Source organism: Ptychodera flava, chromosome 16, assembly GCF_041260155.1.
Source record: "Ptychodera flava strain L36383 chromosome 16, AS_Pfla_20210202, whole genome shotgun sequence".
NCBI classification, from domain to species: domain Eukaryota; kingdom Metazoa; phylum Hemichordata; class Enteropneusta; family Ptychoderidae; genus Ptychodera; species Ptychodera flava.
Genome location: NC_091943.1, coordinates 14874367 through 14895900, shown reverse-complemented (window position 1 = coordinate 14895900; position 21534 = coordinate 14874367). Strand labels below are relative to the sequence as shown.

Below are 21534 nucleotides of genomic sequence, written 5' to 3'. Positions count from 1 at the left end.
TTTCGTTCTCCTCCTAACGATGGATTACAGAGGTAGAGACGAGCTTATTTCTGCATACTTCTACAATGGATACACCCTGGGAGAAATAGCGGCCACGTTAGGACTCCGACATGTATGGAAGACCGGTCACGACCTGCGACATACGAACTGCGTCTTTAAACTGTGATCTGCGACTTAACCCTAACTCTAACCCTAACCTTAACCTAACCCTAACCCCTAATGCTAACTAACCCTAAGTTATGCCGTTACAATTTTTCCCTCCCTTGACCTAATCTCCAGGGTTGAGACACAGTCGCTTGGTTGGCTATTCAGCTCTGGAACTATTCGCCCCATAGACGAGTGTACAGAAGCTAGGGTTGTTTCTCGCTTCTGTACACTCGTCTATGGGGCGAATAGTCCCAGAGCTGAATAGCCCACCAAGCGACTGTGGTTGAGAGCGAAGTAAGGCTTTTTACCAGAGAAAACCTAACCCCTACCCTAACCCTAACCCCTAACCCTGACCCTAACAGGGCAGATATTGGTTGATTGTCTTTGGGACTGGGCTTGGGAAAAACGAGGAGAGGGGAAGACTACTTTTAAAACAGGGACAGGGGAATTTCAGCCATGGTGTTTCCGGGGATGGGGATACAGTGCAATTACTTATACCTTTTAAAAGTTACCCAGACTACTTAGCCTATCGATTGATCCCACATCTCACTCTATGTACTGCGAGATGGAAACCAAATACAAGGCCACTGCAGTATGTGTCTGCATGGAATGTTAATTTTCAGGGGAAATTTTTTCTCGGGGCAGGGGAAAATCGACAGTTTTTTTTTCATCACAAGGTAGGGTAGCTTCATGTCTGCAGGGGAAACGGAATGACAAAATTTTTAGGGGAATTATTTCCACGGCAGGGGAAATCAGCATTTTTTTTCACCACAGGGCAGGGGAGCTCCAAACATTCACAGTGGGGAGGGGAAACAGGCAAAAATATGTGGGGATCGGGAAAAAAATGAAGTTTGAGTGCGGCAGGGTAAGTCGAAAAATTTTTCAGTGGGAGGGCAAATTTATCTTGTTCACATTGGCAACCCAACTGAAATTTGGGCCGACGCAAAATAATTGTCCTTTTGGGATTAAATTTGGTCCGTGTCCACACTTACCGGTACCAGAATTAGGGCCGACGTAACTTTACCTTCCTTTGTGACCTCTGACCTGTCAAAGTTCAAAATGGCGCATTTGAATATGACACGCTGTTTCTACTGTTCATGATTTTCCTGTGTTTTTACGCACAAGAAGGGCAAATATGACTACCACTCGCCCTTTTAATCATCGGAGAGATCTTCACCATTATTGGATGAGCATATGGTATATAAAGACCGCGGTGGAGAAATAACCAGTGCGCGGCATTTTGACATGCCTCTCTAGTCTATTACGTGCACTGTGGAATCGAATGACATGGTCTCGTTTGCGGAACAAAGGTTGGTGGGAAGTTCAGCGTACATGGGATGATATTAAAATGTAAAGACTGGATTGAAAACTTTCGATAGGTGTAAACTTTAGTTTCAAACGTCGTTTGTTTTGTGCGAATAGTGTGACTAGTTCAACTTCGATCCATAGCGGAGGCCTGGTCAACTGGGACCAGGCCGACGTAACGTGCCACACTGGCGATTTGCGTCGGACCAAATTTTGCGTCGGCCCTGAGTCGGCCCTGAACCCCCCTTCTAACCGGGACCAAACTGAGTCGGCCCAGGGCCGACTCAGCGTGTCCACATTGGTTTTTTACGTCGGCCCCGGCCCTGGTCGGGACCTGGGCCGACGCAAAGTCGTCAGTCTGACGTACCAATTAGAACAGCTAATCAATTACCCTCTTGACTTAAATTAGTCAGTTCACATTACTTGTCATGTACAATGACCCCTTTAAAAGTGCATAGTTCGTTGGCTGCACCTGATGATAGAGATACATGATACATGATAGATGAACTTGCTAATTTTCACAGTTAAATCGAATGTCGAATATGACACGGTGGCATAATCCCTATACGAAATACCCATTTGGTTTCCTGACTTTCTACTTCTCAGGCATATGTATACGCGTCTATAGGGCGTATAGACGCAGAGCCGAATAGTAGACCACAGGTGACTGTATGGAAAGAGCGACTGAAAAGCGCCGCCCCTCTTCAGATTGGGTCAAAGTTCATTCATGCGGTCATGTGATCGTTAAATGTATATCACATGACCATTGTCTTACAACAGTCAGTCGGTGTTGTGTTATCAGCTGGTATATAGCAGTGTATGTACGCTCTGCATGTGCTTCCAGTGATACTGTTTACGTTCCGTCAAAACTATAGCCGAGTGGAGGTGATACTCCATAGCCTGGTATATAGATAGATACAGGGAAAAGCGAGTCCAGCATTCTGAAGCCATGGCCTCTGCCCTTTCTGGAAGCGGTGAAAGGTTGGGCGGAGACGACAGGCTTACCTTCTTTAACCATTACTTCGAGGAAACCGGCCTGGGGGTAGGTGATACATCTGATGGAAGTCAAGTGAGACTTGAAGTCGGTGCTCCTGGTAAACCAGAGCTAGAGGATTGCATCGATATTTTGAACAAGGCGACCCAACACAGAATGGTAGGTGCCGGGAGGGATTTTTACATCCTTGACAGAATGAGGGTTGCTGTAACACCGCTGTCATGGAAACCGTGCCCGTTCCAGGTGTTTAAAGATCTTCGGTATAATGTATGCATACCAATAAATGGTCAAAACTCGACCCGCTTTTATAGCCCTAATCTGACCTACATATGAATCTTAAATTTGATAGCCTTTTCAGGCCAAAGACGGTTCAGCAATGAAAAATGGGACCCGTTGCAATGCAGTAAACTGCAGTGTGTCTTAAAGCTATCCACAGGGTGCCATAAAATGAGACAAATATTGATTAAAGAAACAAGAGAGGGTAGGCCTAATAAAAGAAATCAAATTACTTGACCGAACTGACCGATTTTATCAGGAAAAATATCAATGAAACATATTTTGCTAAATGGCACAAAAACTCCCGCACACGCGAGTACAATTATAGCTCAGCAAATTGCCTCGAACGGAATTTTCTCAGCTAATTTCTCTGATGTGCAGCAGGCTTATTCAGAGCATGGATCCATGTTCAGGGGCTCATAGGCACAGCTTTATTGTAGTTCACATTTTATCACAATCATCCTTTATCAGTACCTCGAGGTCGGTTCTGTTACATCACTCAGTACACAAATGCCCTCGTGAAACAGACTGAACATTGTACGCCGATTCTCAGGCTTTCGGGCAACAAACGTATGCTGTTACTCAGAGTATGGCCATTCAACATGTGTATGTCTTCCGGTGTGGATGTACGGAAAGGGTGTCCCACAAGAACCGTACCATAGCAGAGAGTGTAGATACGAGGTCAGTGGTGTCACGGTCACTTGTGCCAGTGAACCGATACCCGACGGCCGGTGTATGGTATGCATTAGAAAAGTGCGTATCACAGCGGCCGTCGTGTATCGGTCGAGCAGCGACTGTGAGAGGTAGCATGTCAGTTGATCGTCCGTACTATAGTATTGCAATTCTCGTTGGTGAACTACCTACCGTTTTTAAACTTGCACACAAGCTCTACCCACTGTATGTTTATGAGAATTGTATTGCAATAACGACTCGGTACTCAAATCGCTCAATACATGTAGGAAACCATTTCTCAATACTTTGACTCTTTCATATCTCGTTACAGCAAACAGAAAATGGTTATATGTTCCAATATGGGTGCTGGCGAGGAGATTGCAAATTCCGCTTACAAATGTCGAAGTTTCTGACAGAAGAATACGATGACGAAGTGGACTGGTAATTTTTGCAATGTATATTATATTGCTTTACACAGTGTAGCCATTCACAGGATTCTGAGCAGTTCAGTGTAACATTTGGAAGTGTCTGATTCCCGGTGTCTGATTTGAGCACTGGTTATCATTTCAACATTTCTGTACCGTTTGTACGCACGATTTATGATACGATCCGCCTGTAGGGCAGGAGAGAGAGAGAGAGAGAGAGAGAGGAGAGAGAGAGAGAGAAGAGAGACAGAGAGAGAAGAGAGCTTGAATTACTTAAGATGAGTAGGGTCTACAAGAAAGAAGCAAGTCATCTATGATGACATAGCCTCCCCGCTGAATCATATCACAAGACCTGTAACTTTTCCCTTAGGCCACCATAGTAGCGTTGAACTAAATTATCCTATTTCAAACATTAATAGCTGCACAAATCTTCTTGACAGGTGTAACATCAATGTCAGTTTAAGGCCGCGTTCAAAATAAATAGTGAGGGGGCTGGAGGAATCGCGATTGAAATCTTATTTTTTTTCAGACCCCCCCTCAATACCCTCAAAAATTTTCAAGTCCCCTCCCCAAATTACCATATAGCTGCATATTTAAAGGGAATGCACGCAGAGTAAAAATAAACATGTTATGTGTCGTTCTGCATGCACATGTTCAACACTACCTCTTATCAGCAGGTTGTAGAGCCAAATACCTAGGGCAAGTTCTTAAATTGTTTCATTTTTAAATGTGTCAGTGGACTTTTTGGATTTCTCAGTCTAAGCCGACTTGAGTTTATCCAACTCTGGCCAGGTCGATGTCACCAGCTGAAAAGAACACAAAATGACAATCATAAGAAAGTATGAAAATTGTGTATTCCTGGCTACATTTAACCAAATTGTGAAAAAATGAGCACAGTGACCTAGTACAGAATTTTTTTTTAAAGCACAAGACATATATACAACTTAGATGCCACTTATAAAAGTCTTACAAAATTAACAATACTGGAAGGTTAAAATATTCCATGAAATTAATGTTTTAATCTCAGAAATTTTGGGTGTAATAATGGCAAATTTGATAAAATATAAACGATTCCATTTAATCACACATTTTTTCTTTACTGTTCAAAGTTTTACTTTTGTGTTTTTGTACAATGAGATGTGAAAATTTCATTCACTGCATGAACTTGAAATGAATGGTTTTATATATTGATTTTAAGTGATTTTAGAAAAACTAACTTTTCATCATACATTTGTATAAGATCAATTATGGTGACCCCATCTTTTTTCTCTAATATTTGATTGTTGTATTAACTTTTTATTTTGACAATATTTTTATTCAGTTTAACAATTGCGTTCTTGTTCTACTCCCTACAGCATGTTGAGCTGTCCAGTATCCAGCTTGCCAACACAGCCTACGTGTACCGTGCATTTGCATCATTCAATTATCACCAATATTTAGACAAATGGGCTTTGTTGACAAACTGAATATTGTGTTTTTCAGCTTGCTGTACAGAGACACCAAGAAACTGTGTTTGATACATTGCAAAAAAAATATTGAAAAATTATCAACAGTTGCAGCTCCTGCCCCATTACAAGGCCAACTTGTTTTACGAAAATTTAATGGCATTCATACATTTTTAGATTTTGTCGAGATTAAAGACATAAAATGCGACAAAGTGGTTCCAGATTTCGTTTTAATTATTACTAGCATTAGAACCATTGGACGACATCAAAATGTTGGTGGTCAAAATATTTTCAGGTCCCCCTATAGGCAGAGCAAAACTTTCAAGTCCCCCCCCCCCACTACCCCATAAATTTTCAAATCCCCCCTGAATTCCTCCAGACCCCCTCACCATTTTTTGAACGCGGCCTAAGTTTCTGTAGGCAAATCCATTGAAATTTTGAGTCAGTGATGAAAATAGAGCCCCGGTGGTATTAGAACTTTTGCAGCAATGCACGCTCATTGTTACGATTTTCGTCGGCCTCAGAACTCCTTATATTACCACAGAATTCTACAGCGTCTCACACAACAGTCTGCATTTATTGATTCAAGCAGACAACTGATGATCCTTGCAAAATATTTCAAATCCAAGCTCAGATTAAACTTCCACCAATGCAGATATCAAACCACAAAAGGCGTGCACTATTTTCACCCGAAGTGAAGTGAAGTCACTCGTCTTCAGTGCGCCATATGTCGCAGGAGCCATTATTCCTATGGGCCAACATCCTAGCCATGCAAATTGCCGTATATACTAGAATCACGTGTGCAATGTCCTTGTGAATGTTGTAAGTTTCAAAGGACTCGGTTCAATACGTTTTAGTATTGGCTATAAATGGATATTGACACACTCCTATAAACAAAATGCAGTGTTGCTGCCTGGACGCGCCCTTGCGACAATGTCTCCAAAAGGGAACCTATTGCCCCGCATTCTAACGTACTGCGCGGGGTCACCTTGGTCGCATGCATGTATAGGGCGTTTGCAAATCGACCCGAACCGAGCCGAACCGAACCAAAACTACCCCAAACGATCCAAACAATTGTGGAAACTACCTTCAACGAGCAAAATTAGGGTCGAAAAGCTGCGATCCCCCGTAAGATCGACTGAAACTTGGCCAAGAAATTTCCGTATTTTTTGTATCAAGCGACGATTCACTAAGTGGAGGGGCCCATTGCTAGTCTGCTATGCACTTGCTCCCGCATTAAAGCAGTTGAGAAATTTTAATACTTTATCGGACAACTGTTACTATTCGTTTTTTCAAGGGGGTTTGTTGAACTCGCCTTGCCTGCTGAGAGGTACCTGGGGATCTTCAGTGTATTGACTACACGAGACGTTCAGAGTTCGTTGGTACTACATAGACTTTATTTCTCTGTAGACAAGCTTGACAGTTGCCATCGCTCAAGATACGCTTCTCCCATAGTCTAAAAGTCTTGGGTCCGCTGCGTTCCTCTCTCTCAAGCAACTATCTTTGAGCAACTATATTCGTTGGATTGTTTAAGGTAGTAGGCCTATGCACCTCGAAAGTGAAAGACTTAAACTTTTGCTCTAACTTTCCTCAAGGGATCTTTCAATCATTCTCTTTCAAAATCAAGAATAAAAATAGGGGGTCACCGTGCAAATTTTTGTACTGGAGAAACAAATTGCCCAAGGTTTACCGATATTAGAAATTCGAAATGGCCGTCTTCCCTGTGTTGACTCTATGGAGAAAAATAAAAATTTTCGAATTTCGAAAAACTAAGCCGGTGAAAAGTTGTCTTTCTCCAGGAGCTTTAAAATGAACCCCACATGTGGTATATCAAAAGAGAATTGTAAAAGTTTGAGAGTCCGAATGTCTGTCCCCGAGGTGCGTTCTAGCTTAACGGATTTTAAACGTTACCTTTAGGGCGTGGCTTTGATCATACGATAGACATGAATTAAAAGATAAAATGATACATCCAATCATAAACATCAGTGTCACAATTAATATTCAAACGTCAGTGTGACACGTTGCAAACCCATCACGTGAAATTATCATGTTCCTTCATTAAGTGTTGACTATTTTTATCATTCAAACATATATGTACACAGTGTACATTTTGTCGCAAATATGGTTTGTATGCATATCGACTTATTATTGAGATCTTGTTGTTTTAATTAACTATTTTACTGGTGTCGATGACCGCTAGGTTCATTAACCTTTGTCTGAGATAATATCTCCGTAACAGACAAATTGATGAAACTGGCAAGTGAACCAAAATGTAAAAAATAAGTCCATTCTTACTGGAATGGTTTTACTGTCGATGGTCAACAGATAAACACAAATGCGATGGGAAATAGGCACCGAGGGCGCTCACCAATGGGGCCGGGTTATGGTGGTATTGTCCACAGGCATTCGACTCAATGCAAGCAAACCGTCACTGATGCAACCAGTATGAATAATTTGTATTTGCGCAAATGCAGCGATATGATTCGTGGAGACGTGAAAAGAACCTTGGTACATCATAGGGTACAGGGGACAGTCCCCTGGGGTGGGGAGGAAGGTGTTTTTTGTGCAACGGTTTACCTTATTTGATTTATTAATTTTGACTGTGATATTTCAAATAAAGAGTTCAACTCACACCGTCTGACTGCTTTATTATTACTGACAAGTCCTTATCTCCTCTCCAACTTATGTATACACCACTGTAATTGCTCCAAAAACATTGCCAACTTGCTTTCGACTCCAAACTGTGTTTCCAATGCCTACAATTCCTTATCTCCTCTTCAACCAGTGCACATACCACTCTAATTGCTGCGCAAACATTGCCAACTTGTTAATGACTGAGCGTATCAGCGGATTAGCTTATTAAGTCAACATCACAGCCGTCCCACACGTAGTGAAATGCGTGTGGGACGGCTGTGGTGTTGACTCAATCACTTAATCCGCTGATACGGACAGCGGATTAGCAAGTTGGCAATGTTGTCGGAGCAATTACAGAGGTGTATACACAAGTTGGAGAGGAGATAAGGACTTGTCGGTAATAATAAAGCAGTCAGACGGTGTAGAGTTGAACTCTTTATTTAAAATATCATAGTCAAAATTAATAAAATCAAATAAGGTAAACCGTTGCACAAAAAACACCTTCCTCCCCACCCCAGGGGACTGTCCCCTGTACCCTGTGGGTACATTCGTGATATTTCGCTGATCACTGCGTCTCAAGTGACTTGACTAGACGCAGCACGTAGTAAGACGCAGATACAGGCAAACCGCCATTTTGAAATGAGACAGTTTTTGGTCTCCCGGAAGTTGTTAATTGCGCATGCCCGCACATAGTGTATCATTTTTTGTGGCGTGCTTTTCAGTCTAATCTGGTCGCTGCCAATATTTCAATACTTGTAAGAATGGTAATTAAATCCATGGTTAAATTCTAGCCACGTTCGCATCATGAAACTGTGATAATTTTAGCTTTACTTCCAAGTAAAATTGAACAGCCAATGACAGCGTCCCATGATTCAACCAATCAGATTTCGTAATTCGATACATGGCGGTTTCCCATTACCTGCCTAGCTCTTTGTGCTTGTCACTGAGGCGGGGACCAGCCAATCGTGATATACCACGGCTTGCACACGCGTGAGCTCTCGGCTTGAGCAAAAATCCCTTTTTGACGTTCCATGCCTGAAATTGAATATACTGTTATGATATATTAGCAATCACACCCGGCGACGGTATATCACTCGGTTTTGACCAGCTCACTTCATATATGCACTCGCTGTCCTCGTGCATATGTGTCGTGAACTGGCCAAAATCTCGTGGCATACCGTCGCTGGCTGTGCTTTATCGCTTAAATAACCAATACACAGCCTACTCTCTGAGATAGAAAATGCAATGTCTGCATATCGTGTATATCATCGATGCAGTGACTTCAAATCATATATCTCATCGGTGCATTGACGCTGTTCTTCTACAGATCTGAGAAAATGAAACTGCAGTTCAGTTAATGACAAGTTTGATCGTAATATAGGAAAATCTCCGGTGAGAAACGCACGGAAGTTGAGAGTACTGTTATAGAGTCAGAGACAAACACACTTTCGCCGTATCTCTTACGCCGTATCTCTCACAGTGAGAGTGTGGAGGGACTGTGCTTACGGGTATCATTGGTTTATTGCAGCGAGGAGTTAATGGTCACATGTGGCGCCACCAACGGCATCTATATGGTCACTTCTCTGTTGTTCAATAGAGGAGACATAGTCTTCATAGAAGATCCGTCGTTCTTCATCGCCTTACAAATTTTCCGGAAAGATTTGGGAATGAAACTTGTGCCAGGTATGTACGACAAAAATAACATTACTGTGTACGAACTACTCTATTGATAAGGCTGCATTCACAAACACCTCTAGGAGGTGGGAGAATCGACCGGGGGAATTTGAAAATATAAATGGTATACTAGTATTGGGGTATTTCAAGGGATTTGGGAACTTAAAGGCGGAGGGGGACTCGAAACGAAACTCTCTGATTGATATGAAATATGTTGAGTTATCACATACATAGACCCAGTTATCCCTATAGTATGACGTCACACTATAGGTATATGACTACAATGAATCCATATTCTACATGTGGTGGATATGGGGACTAATTTTAAACGTAAAAATTGCAAAAAAAAATCAGCTGTTCTGTATTCAGAACTAATTTTCCAATCCCTTCAACGCAGATGTGTGTGTTTGGGAGGTGGGGGGGGGGGTAATGAAGCATAAGGAGTATTAAAATATACCGGTATGAGTAAAATACAAAATACCGTCGATACTAGAATTTTTATGAATTTGTGTTTTTTCGTCTCTGATTTGCGATGAATCGTTTGATTCCTTCACCACTGACATTTTGATACGCTGTTTTGCCGGCATTTTGTGTTGTTTACCTCGTCAAAAGAGCTTCTGTCGATGTCATCAAACATCATATGCATATACGATAACCCAAAATAGTAGAGTACCAATCATCCCTGCAGCAGTAAGAATGTTTCCCGAAGCAACATCGGCGGGTTTAAAGTTTAATATCACGATCAATGCTGCGGTCGCATGCGCAGTCAACTAGTCGAGCCGAGGATCCAAAGAGCGTTCATAATTCCTGACAGGAATGACGATACTCCGGACTTGAGACATACCAGAAGAAATGCCATTGTATATTTCAAGAGCGACGAGTTCACAAGGTTATCAGTACATTTAAAGGTGCAAGCTATTGTATTATCATGCATATTGTGCATCACGTTTTCTGAATTGTACTTTGTTGTTGAACTTCCGTCGTCTGAGCTTAGAGAGACTCGTTGCTCGTTGAGTCAGTCGAACACCGCTCTTCATTATATTTATAAAAGCTCATTTTATTCGTAAAATATTAAACATGCAGTTGATAATTTCGTAAACATAATTGGTAATTTTTAAAATTTCATACAAAGTTTGCAAAGCAGAATTCTTGGAATGTGTCATAATCTTCCAAATTGGCGCAAAGAACATTAGTATTTTACGCTCACGATACATTAGCGTCCTCGGACGAGGTAAATCAAGCTGAAATTCAAGTCGATTTGGACTCTAACAATACTGGCCCCACGAAATACCAGCACGGTATCGACAACATGGTCTTGCTCGTTTACACGTTTAAAAATTCACCCAGTAATTTATCATTCTCGTGGAGGTATTCAGCATACTACCGCCATGTTCTATTGTATTTCAACCACTTGTAATATTGTTATTATCATTTAAATTTACTCCATGGCGTGGGTTTGAAACAAAAGAGTTGTAGCATGCCAAGTGATGACTTGTACTTTTTTATCTTCCATAGTCGGTAGAAATCAAAGTAATGTATGACATATCTTAATGTATTCTTTATGGCGTCGGTATCCGACATAGCCAAGATGCTGTATAAATGGGCACACTAACGTATAGGTAGAGACATTCACCCAGGAACTGACTCAGACACTCAGGACTCCACAAGGGAGTGACCGAGACAGGACGTTCACTCAGACACAAAACATGAGGAGAGACGGGACTAACAGATGTATCAGTGCCTGGGCCGTGAGGCCTAGCCACGTTTCCGTATTCAATAAACAAGTTCAAGTTCCACATCATCACTCGTCGTCAGTTCCAGCTTCTTTTCCATAAGTTATGACATACAGATCAATTTGCGTGATTGACTTTTCAGTGATCCTGCGTTACCTACAGCAACAAACGATTTTTTCTGCCAAACACACGGTTCGCGCCATTACGAAAACGAAGCAACCTCAGCGCGCTGACTTGAGCACCTTTTCCATTATCTCATTGCAGTGCCTAGCAACGATGAAGGAATAAACATTGAGGAATTTGACAAAGTCCTGTCTGAATATCAGAGAGCTTCCTCCCATCAGCCCACTGAGGAACGGCCGTACTGGTCAATGGTGTATCTGATTCCAACTTTCAACAATCCGAAAGGAACGTGTCTTTCCCCAGGTAAATTGAATATCAATCCGCCATGAGTCACCCGGTTGCCGCTGTACTGGTTGACATTATCTGTAGTATTTGCAAACTTTTATACACAATGATAAATTAACTTTATTTCTTCAACAACGCCATTTTTGCAAGACTTCAGAGCTAGTATTTGCCATGCAATCAGTAACAAACGTGTGCACATGCAGATATGTGCAGGTTTTTCATCATACAGACTGACATTGTATGTATGTATGTATGTATGTATGTATGTATGTATGTAACTCCAGTACATACTATTAGGTTATTAACAAACACACTAATAGAGTTCATTGTAGGTGCTTTTAAATAGATGACTGCTTAGAAGTAGATGACTGCAAATTTATGTCAAATTATTACGTTTATCATCAGAAAGATGTAAGCAAGTAGTTACACTTGCTCGCAAATACAACATTTTGATCCTTTGCGATGACGTTTACAACCTGTTGTCGTACATACCCGGTGAGAAACCCGAGGACAAGCCGTTACCTTCGCCCAGGAGGCTGTTTGCATACGACAAGAAGACAGATCCTGACTACGTGGGTAATGTGATCTCGAATGGGTCGTTTTCAAAGATCCTTGGACCCGGTATGAGAATTGGATGGGTGGAAGCTCCAAGGAAAGTACTAAATGTATTGGAAAAGAGGTACGTGTGGAAAAATCCAATCAATACTACTCACTGTGGCTATGACAATGAGAAGGATTCTATGACAACATTGAAATCTATACTCCTCTCTACAACCTCATGTTGCACCATGAGAAAAAATGAATTCTGTTCCTTCAATTGTAGGGCCAGGAAGTGGATTTGTCTGACCTGCGCGCTCATTACTCGAACACCGGAGTGCAATGTCTCTTGCACCTCTATCGGTGTATCGAACAAAATCCCCACCATGGTACATGTATTATTGCGCCAACATACGATTTAAACAGTCTGTGATATGGTAGGCAGTTACAGTTGTTTTAGTCAGTGAACATTTATTACACGACTGTTGAAGTCAGTGTGCCAAAACGTGTGAATTATTTGTCCAAACACAAACTACAATGATTAGCGAAGTAAAGGGCCAGAAACAAACACTTTCTGTATTTTATTTTCGGATTTTATTTAGGAACGCATTCATTATACAGATTTATATCAGATGTTCACTACGATTGCCTCAACCTGCGAACTAAGGCGCATTCTAACTTAAATACTTTCAATCGCTTTCTACTGCAGTGCCTACACATGGAGTGGAGGAGGTTGGAATAATTACACGTCAGCAATACTAGCGAGTGCGTTGGAGCTAGGGCTGGTATCAAAGCATCTACTTATGATACGAAAGAAATACAGGGTAAGTGTTTTGAATTTCAACCTTAAAATTTTAAAACCCATGTTTATAAGGAGAAATTTTTGCATGCAAAAGTGGGGGGCTTCAAACTCTTGAAGTGTTCATTGGTAGCCTGTATCCAGGATAACATACGCTGTGCAATATTTCCATGCTTTGTCGGAGGTAAAACCAGAAATAATTGAATCAACATGGTGTTATCCCACGTGGGTATATGATCTAATTTAGCTGTGGCACAAACTTGGTCAATTACGTGGCAAAGCAATTGCTTAAGTTATCAACAGTAATACGTGCCTGACTTTCAGTGCAATAGTCCAACAGAGCACTCTCCTGATGGTAAACTTGACGGTTTACATTGATAAAATTAACGATATTTACGATATGTAAAATAATTTGGTAATGATCGAATTTTTCGATTTGCATAGGAAGTGTTATCGTTGTTTTCGTACTGAAAGAAGCTTTTTCTGGAATATCATAATCTTTATGTACAGGATAATTTGGACAGTGTGTATCAGACACTCATTGATGACATGCCATCTGGCGTTAAGATTATCAAACCTCAGGTAAGTCCTTAACATCCATTTTAGGAAAAGTATATATATATATATATATATATATATATATATATATATATATATATATATATATATATATATATATATATATATACACACACATTAAGCTTTAATATGGTGTGTGTGTGTTTATGTGTGTGGGTGGTTGGTGTGTGTGTATGTATGTATTGTGTGTGTTTGTATAACAAAATGGTTAGATAGAAATCCCAAATACGTCTTGTCGGTGATTTCGTCAAGTAGGCTAAGGTCCCTGAATTAAACAGTGGGTATAGTGGATTTCCTGATTAAAACACAGAGTTGACAGAGTTGAAATGGTCAGTGTGAGCTTGGAGTGTTTGAGAGATCAATATACCTGCAAGTGTAGACGTCTCACTGTTCACACTTAGAAACCTGCAGTTTTTATCACTCCAATATGTAATAATTAACTCAATATAAAATACCTAGTACCAATACACATTGTGTTTAATCCTTGGGTCGGTATTAATATTTGGACAGGTAGTGCAACTTAATACTCCAACTGATATGACGTGTTATGCTGGTGTTATATATCTTGTCAATTACAACATTAGGTTGGTCGACATATTGGGCTGAGTGGTATTACGTATTGACACGAGAACAACAGTAGGCCCAAACGTGTCCACTGAGAGATCTATAAAAGTGGATAGTAACATGATGCCCGAACTAATAAGCATAATATCCGTTCAATAAAAAGGAATCGAAACTGCTGAGTGATAACTCGAAAGTCTCTGTCGAAGATCTGTACGTACAGTAGGTGTTGTATTAGTCAATAATACAAAATATCGAAACAAATTCGAATAATATGGTTGTAGCAATGTCTCAAATGTTAACTGTACTGGATTCTTACCATATATTTTTCATTTCACGTGATTATTAGTTCCCACGGACACCGTCCGGGGGGGGGGGGGACTTATGGATTTGGTCATGTCCGTCCGTCGGTCCGTCCGTGCGTGCGTCCGTTCACGCAGATATCTCAGAGATGCCTGGAGCGATTTCATTCAAACTTGGTACAAGGATTACTTCTTGTGTCATACATATGCACGTCAATTTGTTTTGTGATACGATCCAATATGACCGCCATGCGGCCATTTTGTCACGATTTTTTCATGTACTGAGCCATAACTCAGGCACTTCGCAACCAATTTTATTGTATGTTGATACAAGGACATCAATCTTTCTCATACATATGCACGTCAATTTGTTTCACAAAACGATTCAATATGGCTGCGTGGCGGCCATTTTGTTATGATTTTTTCATGTCCCGAACCATAACTCAGATACGTATCAACCAACTTTATTCAAAGTTGGTACAAGGTCATTGACTATGTTATACATATGTACGTTGATTTGTTTCACGACATGATTCAATATGGTCACATGGCGGCCACTTTGTTACAATTTTTTCATGTCCTGAGCCATAACTTAGGCAGGTCTCAACTGATTTTATTCAAAGTTGGTACAAGGACATTGACCTGTGTTATACATATGCATGTCGATTTGTTTTATGATAAGATTGCCTGGCAGCCATTTTGTTATGATTTTTTCATGTCCCGAACCATAACTCAGACATGAATCAACTGATTTTATTCAAAGTTGGTACAAGGACATTGACAATTGTCAATCAACGATGACTTTTTTCATGTTTTCATTCTTCCTTTCAGGGCGGATTCTTTATCTGGATTGAATTCCCTGAAAACATAGATGCTGGAAAACTAGGAGAATACTGCGAAAACGAATATGGCGTCTCTTTTGCACACGGCAAAAAGTCAGTAGGCCTGCAATGTTATTCTCAAAAAATATACACAGAAAAAGATAGTTAATGGTTTGCACTTCTTACCGTATAGATATGACAAATTCGCTTGCCACAGGGGTGTACGATTTTATGTCATTTTTTCAATTCATTAGTTTTGCCTGGCAAATATTTTTACCCTAGACCGACAGAGCTTTTCAAATTATTTCAGTAATTTCGTTGTCATTTTAGCAACTAATGTTATTCTGCTCGGTGAAACATGCTTAATGGTCAGTCGTCAGATATCTAATCCCTCCACCCTAACCCTCCTCAAGCCCCGCTGGCTGATATAACGATAAAGCTTTGTGTAGAGCTCTGTCGATGAGCACCATAACACAACTAAATAGAAAAGAATAGCTAACCATAATTACATTCTCACATGGAACAAAAATGAGATATTTGTGTTTAGATAGCGACTGTAGTTTGTGATACGATTTTTTTTCTGCTAAACGAGTATATTTTAGTTGTTCTTCTCCCTAAGAATGTTGAAAAACAAAGTATATGTATTATAATTGCAAACAAAACGCATTACGAGCAATTATGCGGTGTTTTTGTCAACCAATGAATTCTAGTCTGAGACTAAATGTCGGTGGTCAACAATATTATTGATATCACACGCACAATACATGTACAAGATATGTTAACCAGTTGAATGTTAGGTGTTGAGAGATAAGTAGAAATCGGGATATAATGTTAAATGAAGGAGATCATCTGAACTGCGAGTGTGCAACTTTCTTGTTTATAAACAATGTATTTCATGCATGATAACGTCAAAATAGCTGCAACATTTAAATTTTACAATATTCATTGTAACTAAACATGTATTAACTTTCATCAATCGCCAACGTACCCTAGATACAGTGTTTACATCGGTCGTAGGGGTCACTGGCAACCTTTGAGCAGAGGTCCGACAAACCCCTCCCTTTAATTCCTTTCAGGCTGGAGGACGAGGTAATAATTTGCGTGTTATGATTTTCCGTAATAAAAAAAGACTTTCAGCTTTATGTTTTCTGACATTGCTTCAGGCGTGAAGGCTTATTCGGGGCTAATCATGCTTTTTTTATTTCTTTCTATTCAGTTTTTCCACCACGGGAAGTTTCAGGAATTGCGCCCGGGTAACTATCACCTACTACGAAAGGGACGTTCTTGTGACAGCAGCCCAGAAAATCTGCGCAGCGTCAAAGACATTTTGTAGAGGCTGACGGATCCCATGAGATATGCGCTACCAACCTTGAAGAAGTGTCATATACACTATTATCTGTCAGCACAGATCATGTAGTGACGTTTTTATATAGCGCAAAAAGAAACCAAACTAAGCTAGTATCTCTCATAAAATAATGATTTAAGGTCCCATAATGTAACTTCTGAGATCGACTTTAAGGCAATACTTGGGAATTTGAGGCAAATACCAGGTGTAGCTGAACAAGAATGGTGAATATCTCTGACAATAATCATAAAAAAAGGTCTTGCGTGTTCTTTGTTGATTTGTGAGCCTTCCTTTATATTTTGCGAAAGAACATTCTTGTATTTACCTTGAGGCACATTACACTTTCGTGTGATGTCCTGTAGAGATCCTAGGCGGGGAGAGTAAAAATTAATCCTTGTCAAATTCACAAAAACTACTTTTAGAACCAAGTTTGATGTATCTTTAAAACCACACTTAAATCATGGTGATATATGCTATGACTGTACAAAACTAACTATTAAACAGTATTATGAGACAATATTACTAAAACATCTTAAGACCAGATGTGAACTGAATGTGCTCACGTGTTTTACAACAGGTTCATAAATAGTAGTACGCTTAAAGGGACAAAGTCGGCCATTTTTCATGAATTTTGTTTGATACAAGATACTACTTATATTATTTGACATGTTGAAAGATACTGAATGAATGGGTGACCATGCATATATTCGACCCCGGTTTTAGACACGATACACGAAACCATCGCGATAAGGAATTAATGGTCATGACCATTAATTCATTTTCACGATGGTTTCATTTAATTTGTCTTAAACCGGGGTCCAATATATGCATGGTCACCCATTCATTCAGTATCTTTCAACATGTCAAATGATATAAGTAGTTTCTTGTATCAAACAAAATTCATGAAAAATGGCCGACTTTGTCCCTTTAACAGAACAATCAGATATCTGTTATATCATTATGTGTAGCAGGTATCATCAATTTTTGCACAGTGCTCCCAGAGTTACATCACTAATTACAAAACTTTATTTAATATGCAAATGAGCTGTTTATTAACTTGACACTGCCCAATGCTTCATGGCACAATTAGATATCTATCAGATCAACATATGTAGCACGTTTCATCAAATTTAATGCTGTAATTTTGGAGTAATATCACTAACTACAAAGTTCATTAAATATGCAAGTGAACCCTTAAGGTGAAGTACTACGAATTACGTCAAAATTAAGTTGTGGTGTCATTTTCTTGAAACTTAGCACAAATATCCTTGGAAGTTGTGCAAGTGCAAAAATGAAATAAAAAATGGGGGTCACCACGCTCGTTTCCATGGAAACGGACGTTAAAATGGCGTCGTTAGAAATAAATAAAAATGATATAATTCTCTTAAACTAAAGAAAGCAATTATAAAACGCTTAGCAAATGAGTTAATTTTAATAAATACCAAGACTTAAGATTCATATCTATCGAATGTATAGTTTTCATGATGTTTGTGAAGAAATTTTAACATTAGTATCGATTACAAAATGACGATATCAAATTATATCACTACTTAATTTCGAACTTTCTTCCTGTCGCTTTGAATGGTGTCATTTTGACCAAACTTGGCGAAAAAACTCCTGACATAATACCATTTAGTTTACACTTTTAATAAAAGGGTGTCACCACGCTACTTTTTACAATATCACCAGGTGAATGGGTAATTTGCGCCATATAAATGGGAGAGAAATGTTAATTTTTCACTCATATTGAATAAAAACCAGCTTCCTAGGGGGTCAAAATATGACAAGGTTATAGTTCACATGTATTTCTAAGACACTGGGTCAAAAAATTAGGTAAAAGCGCAATTTCAACAATGACAGGTGATGTTAAATACATGCGCTACAAAATAACCCATTTGCGGCAGGCTGGAGTTAAATCTGCGCAGAAACGTTCTAAAGCGTGTGCGCGTCCGAATTCGTCGCCCTTCACCTTAATTAACTTGACACAGCTCATTGTTTCATAGCGTAATTAGATATTTATCAGATGAATATCTGTAGCAGGTTTCACCAAATTTGGTGCCGTAATTTTAGAGTTACATACCTAACAAAGTTCATTAAATATATAAATGACCCCTGATTAACTTCACACTACTAAATGCTTTACAGCACAGTCAGATATCTGTCAGATCAGTATCTGCAGCAGATTTCATTAAATTTGATGCATTCATTTCTCAGTTATATGACTTATTAAAAAAACTTCATAAAATATGCAAATAAGCTATTTATTAACTTGACAGTGCCCATGCTTCTGAGTACAATTAGATATACATCAGATCAATGTTTATTGCAGGTATCATCAAATTTGGTGCAGCAATTTCAGAGTTATGTCACTCATTACAAAAGTTCATTTAATATGCAAATGAGCAGATAATTGACATGACAGTCACAGTATCATCATAATGTTCTGAGATTGTTATCTGTGAAAAGTTTCATGGAATTCTGTGCAGTATTTCTTGATATATGTCTACACTGTCATTACTGTCTCCATAGGGAAACCATTGTACGTAAAAAATGATATTGCATAACTTCATTAATATGTAAGCAACACTAACCAAAATCTAATCAGTTCGTGCAATTAGCATATGGTACCTGTCTACCAAATCTTACTTGAATGTGTTCAGGCGTTTCTGAGTTATCGTGTAAACAGACAGACAGACAGACAGGCAGACACACACACACACACTCACACACGCCTACACATGCACCGACAGACAGACATCGCTATGACATTAGCTCATGTGTGTGAACACATGAGCTAAAAATGGAAGCCAGAAAATATTTTTGTGACATTTTTACTCTGAGCAATGATGATTGGGTCAGACACTGTCGTATCACGAAACACGTCATAACTGAATCGTCAGTGAGATGTTTTCAACAAAAGCTGCTAAATAATTTGATTTTTTTCAAATGACAATCTGTTTAGAATTAATGTTGTAAAAAGTAATCTGTGTAATTTTTGCCATGTATCAATTCAAACAAAAGACCCTCTCTTTATTGGTTGTGGATTTCTGGGTGCATGTAAAAAGTTATTTTTTCAGAAATGCATATCAATTTAACCAGACCTGTAATTTATCTGGGTATCCTCAACCTCCACAATTTGTGATGGTAAGCTTTTTTTTTGCTTTTTGAGGCGTTTCTATCCATTGTGAAACACAAGTATTTAATTTAGAGTAAAGCAGTCGATGGTGTAAGTAAGCGAAGTAAATTTGAAGTTAAGTGCAGTGAAATAGATAATATTGTAAAGACTAATTAGGTTTCATTCGTCTGTGTTGTTTTTGTTTTGTATTACTTTTGTTTTTGTTTGTTCTATTTTGTGAGTAATAATAAAATTTTGTAAAAAAAACAAAACTAAACAAAATAAAACAACCAAGTTTAACTCAGAAACGAATCCAACGTCAATATTTTATTTCAGGTTGTATGCACCTCGAGATTGAAGACTATAACTTTTTCTCAAACTTTCCCCAAGGAATATTTCTACCATATTCTTTCAAAATCAGGAATAAATCTCGGGGTCACCGTGCAAATTTTGGTACTAGAGAAACAAATTACACATGATTTAGCGATATTTAAAATCCAAAATGGCCGCCATCCCTGGGCTAACTCTATGGAGAAAAAAACCTGAAAAAACTAAGACAGTGAAAGTTTTTCTTTCTCCTTGGGCTTCAAAATGAGCCACAACAAGTGGTAGATCAGAAAAGAACTGTGAAAGTTTGGCAGTCCAAATATCTGTCCCTGAGGCGCATTATACCTTAAGGGCTCTAAAGTAATTTTTAAAGCCCCAATAGCTGCGAATTTTACGCATTATTTTCATGATTTTATTTTCAAACCAAAGTTGTTCATGTAAATTTGCTTACAGAAGGATCTGTATAGAAGTGTCACTACTCGCTGAGTTGGACCACGCCTTTGCGTTTTAAAAGGTTAAATAATAAACAGGTACGCACTCATAAAATGGCGTCCCCACGGAAAAGTACAAAATGCAGTGTTTCCTGCACATACACATTGTGATCATAAAGGAAACAAGCATGATGCCATTTACTTGAATGCACAACACATGATGGCCAAAATTTTGTTGTTGTCATCTTTATTTTCTCTGTCACATGATTAGTTTTTGAAAATGGCGGGAAATCTAAAATGATGTTTAAACATTTGAATTACAATAATGCCACTTTCGACACTCATGACAGTGTTATACACTTTTTCAGTCTTTAACAGGCCTTTTTCAAAGAAAACTTGGAAAACTTGGGATATTTTGAGATTAGTTTATTACACGTTCGCAGCTATCGGGACTTTAAATATATCTCTAGGTCTTAATTACAATGGTTATCACATGGTAATTTTCCCGACAGTCTTTGATTGTTTCTTGAGAATAAATAAGATTACACCATGGAATATCCCGTTCTCGATTGTTCTTATTGAAGTCTTAACCAATAATTAATTAAACCTATCACACTATCTCTTATCCGCTTCTCGTACGATCTGAGTCAATCACCTTCACACGCCTTGGCCACGTGAGGGACGCTTCGAGATAAAATCTCTACAGGGGAGGGCGTTACAATAACACTGAGTATGTCGACATTTTATGTCGGGGATGAAATGTGTCAGTCGCGTACGCTCCGTTCCGCAAACAGACCATCGAACTTTTGTAACACATGAACATGTTGAATGTCTCGTTATCTCCAAAGAATATCCATTCTGATCCCGATACGGTCTTGAACTTGACTGCACACAGTAAAAGCCAATTATGGCGCGTAATGCATGCCAAAATTAACATCCGTTTTCTTACACCACTGACCGAATTTTTCCACTAGTCATCCACATTCGGCTTGGCGATTTCTGAA

At 39.3% G+C, this 21534-nt stretch overlaps 1 protein-coding gene across 1 annotated transcript; it reads left to right on the top strand.

Moving 5' to 3' along the window:
* The first annotated feature begins 1964 nt into the window (after positions 1–1964).
* Positions 1965–21085, top strand: LOC139114099 (uncharacterized). The gene is made up of 9 exons (XM_070675620.1): positions 1965–2605; positions 3726–3835; positions 9427–9581; positions 11570–11731; positions 12119–12392; positions 12960–13074; positions 13560–13631; positions 15323–15426; positions 16529–21085. Exons 1-9 carry the CDS (start codon positions 2402–2404, stop codon positions 16650–16652), a joined length of 1320 nt encoding a protein of 439 aa, XP_070531721.1. The 5' UTR covers positions 1965–2401; the 3' UTR covers positions 16653–21085.
* Positions 21086–21534: the final 449 nt, after the last annotated feature.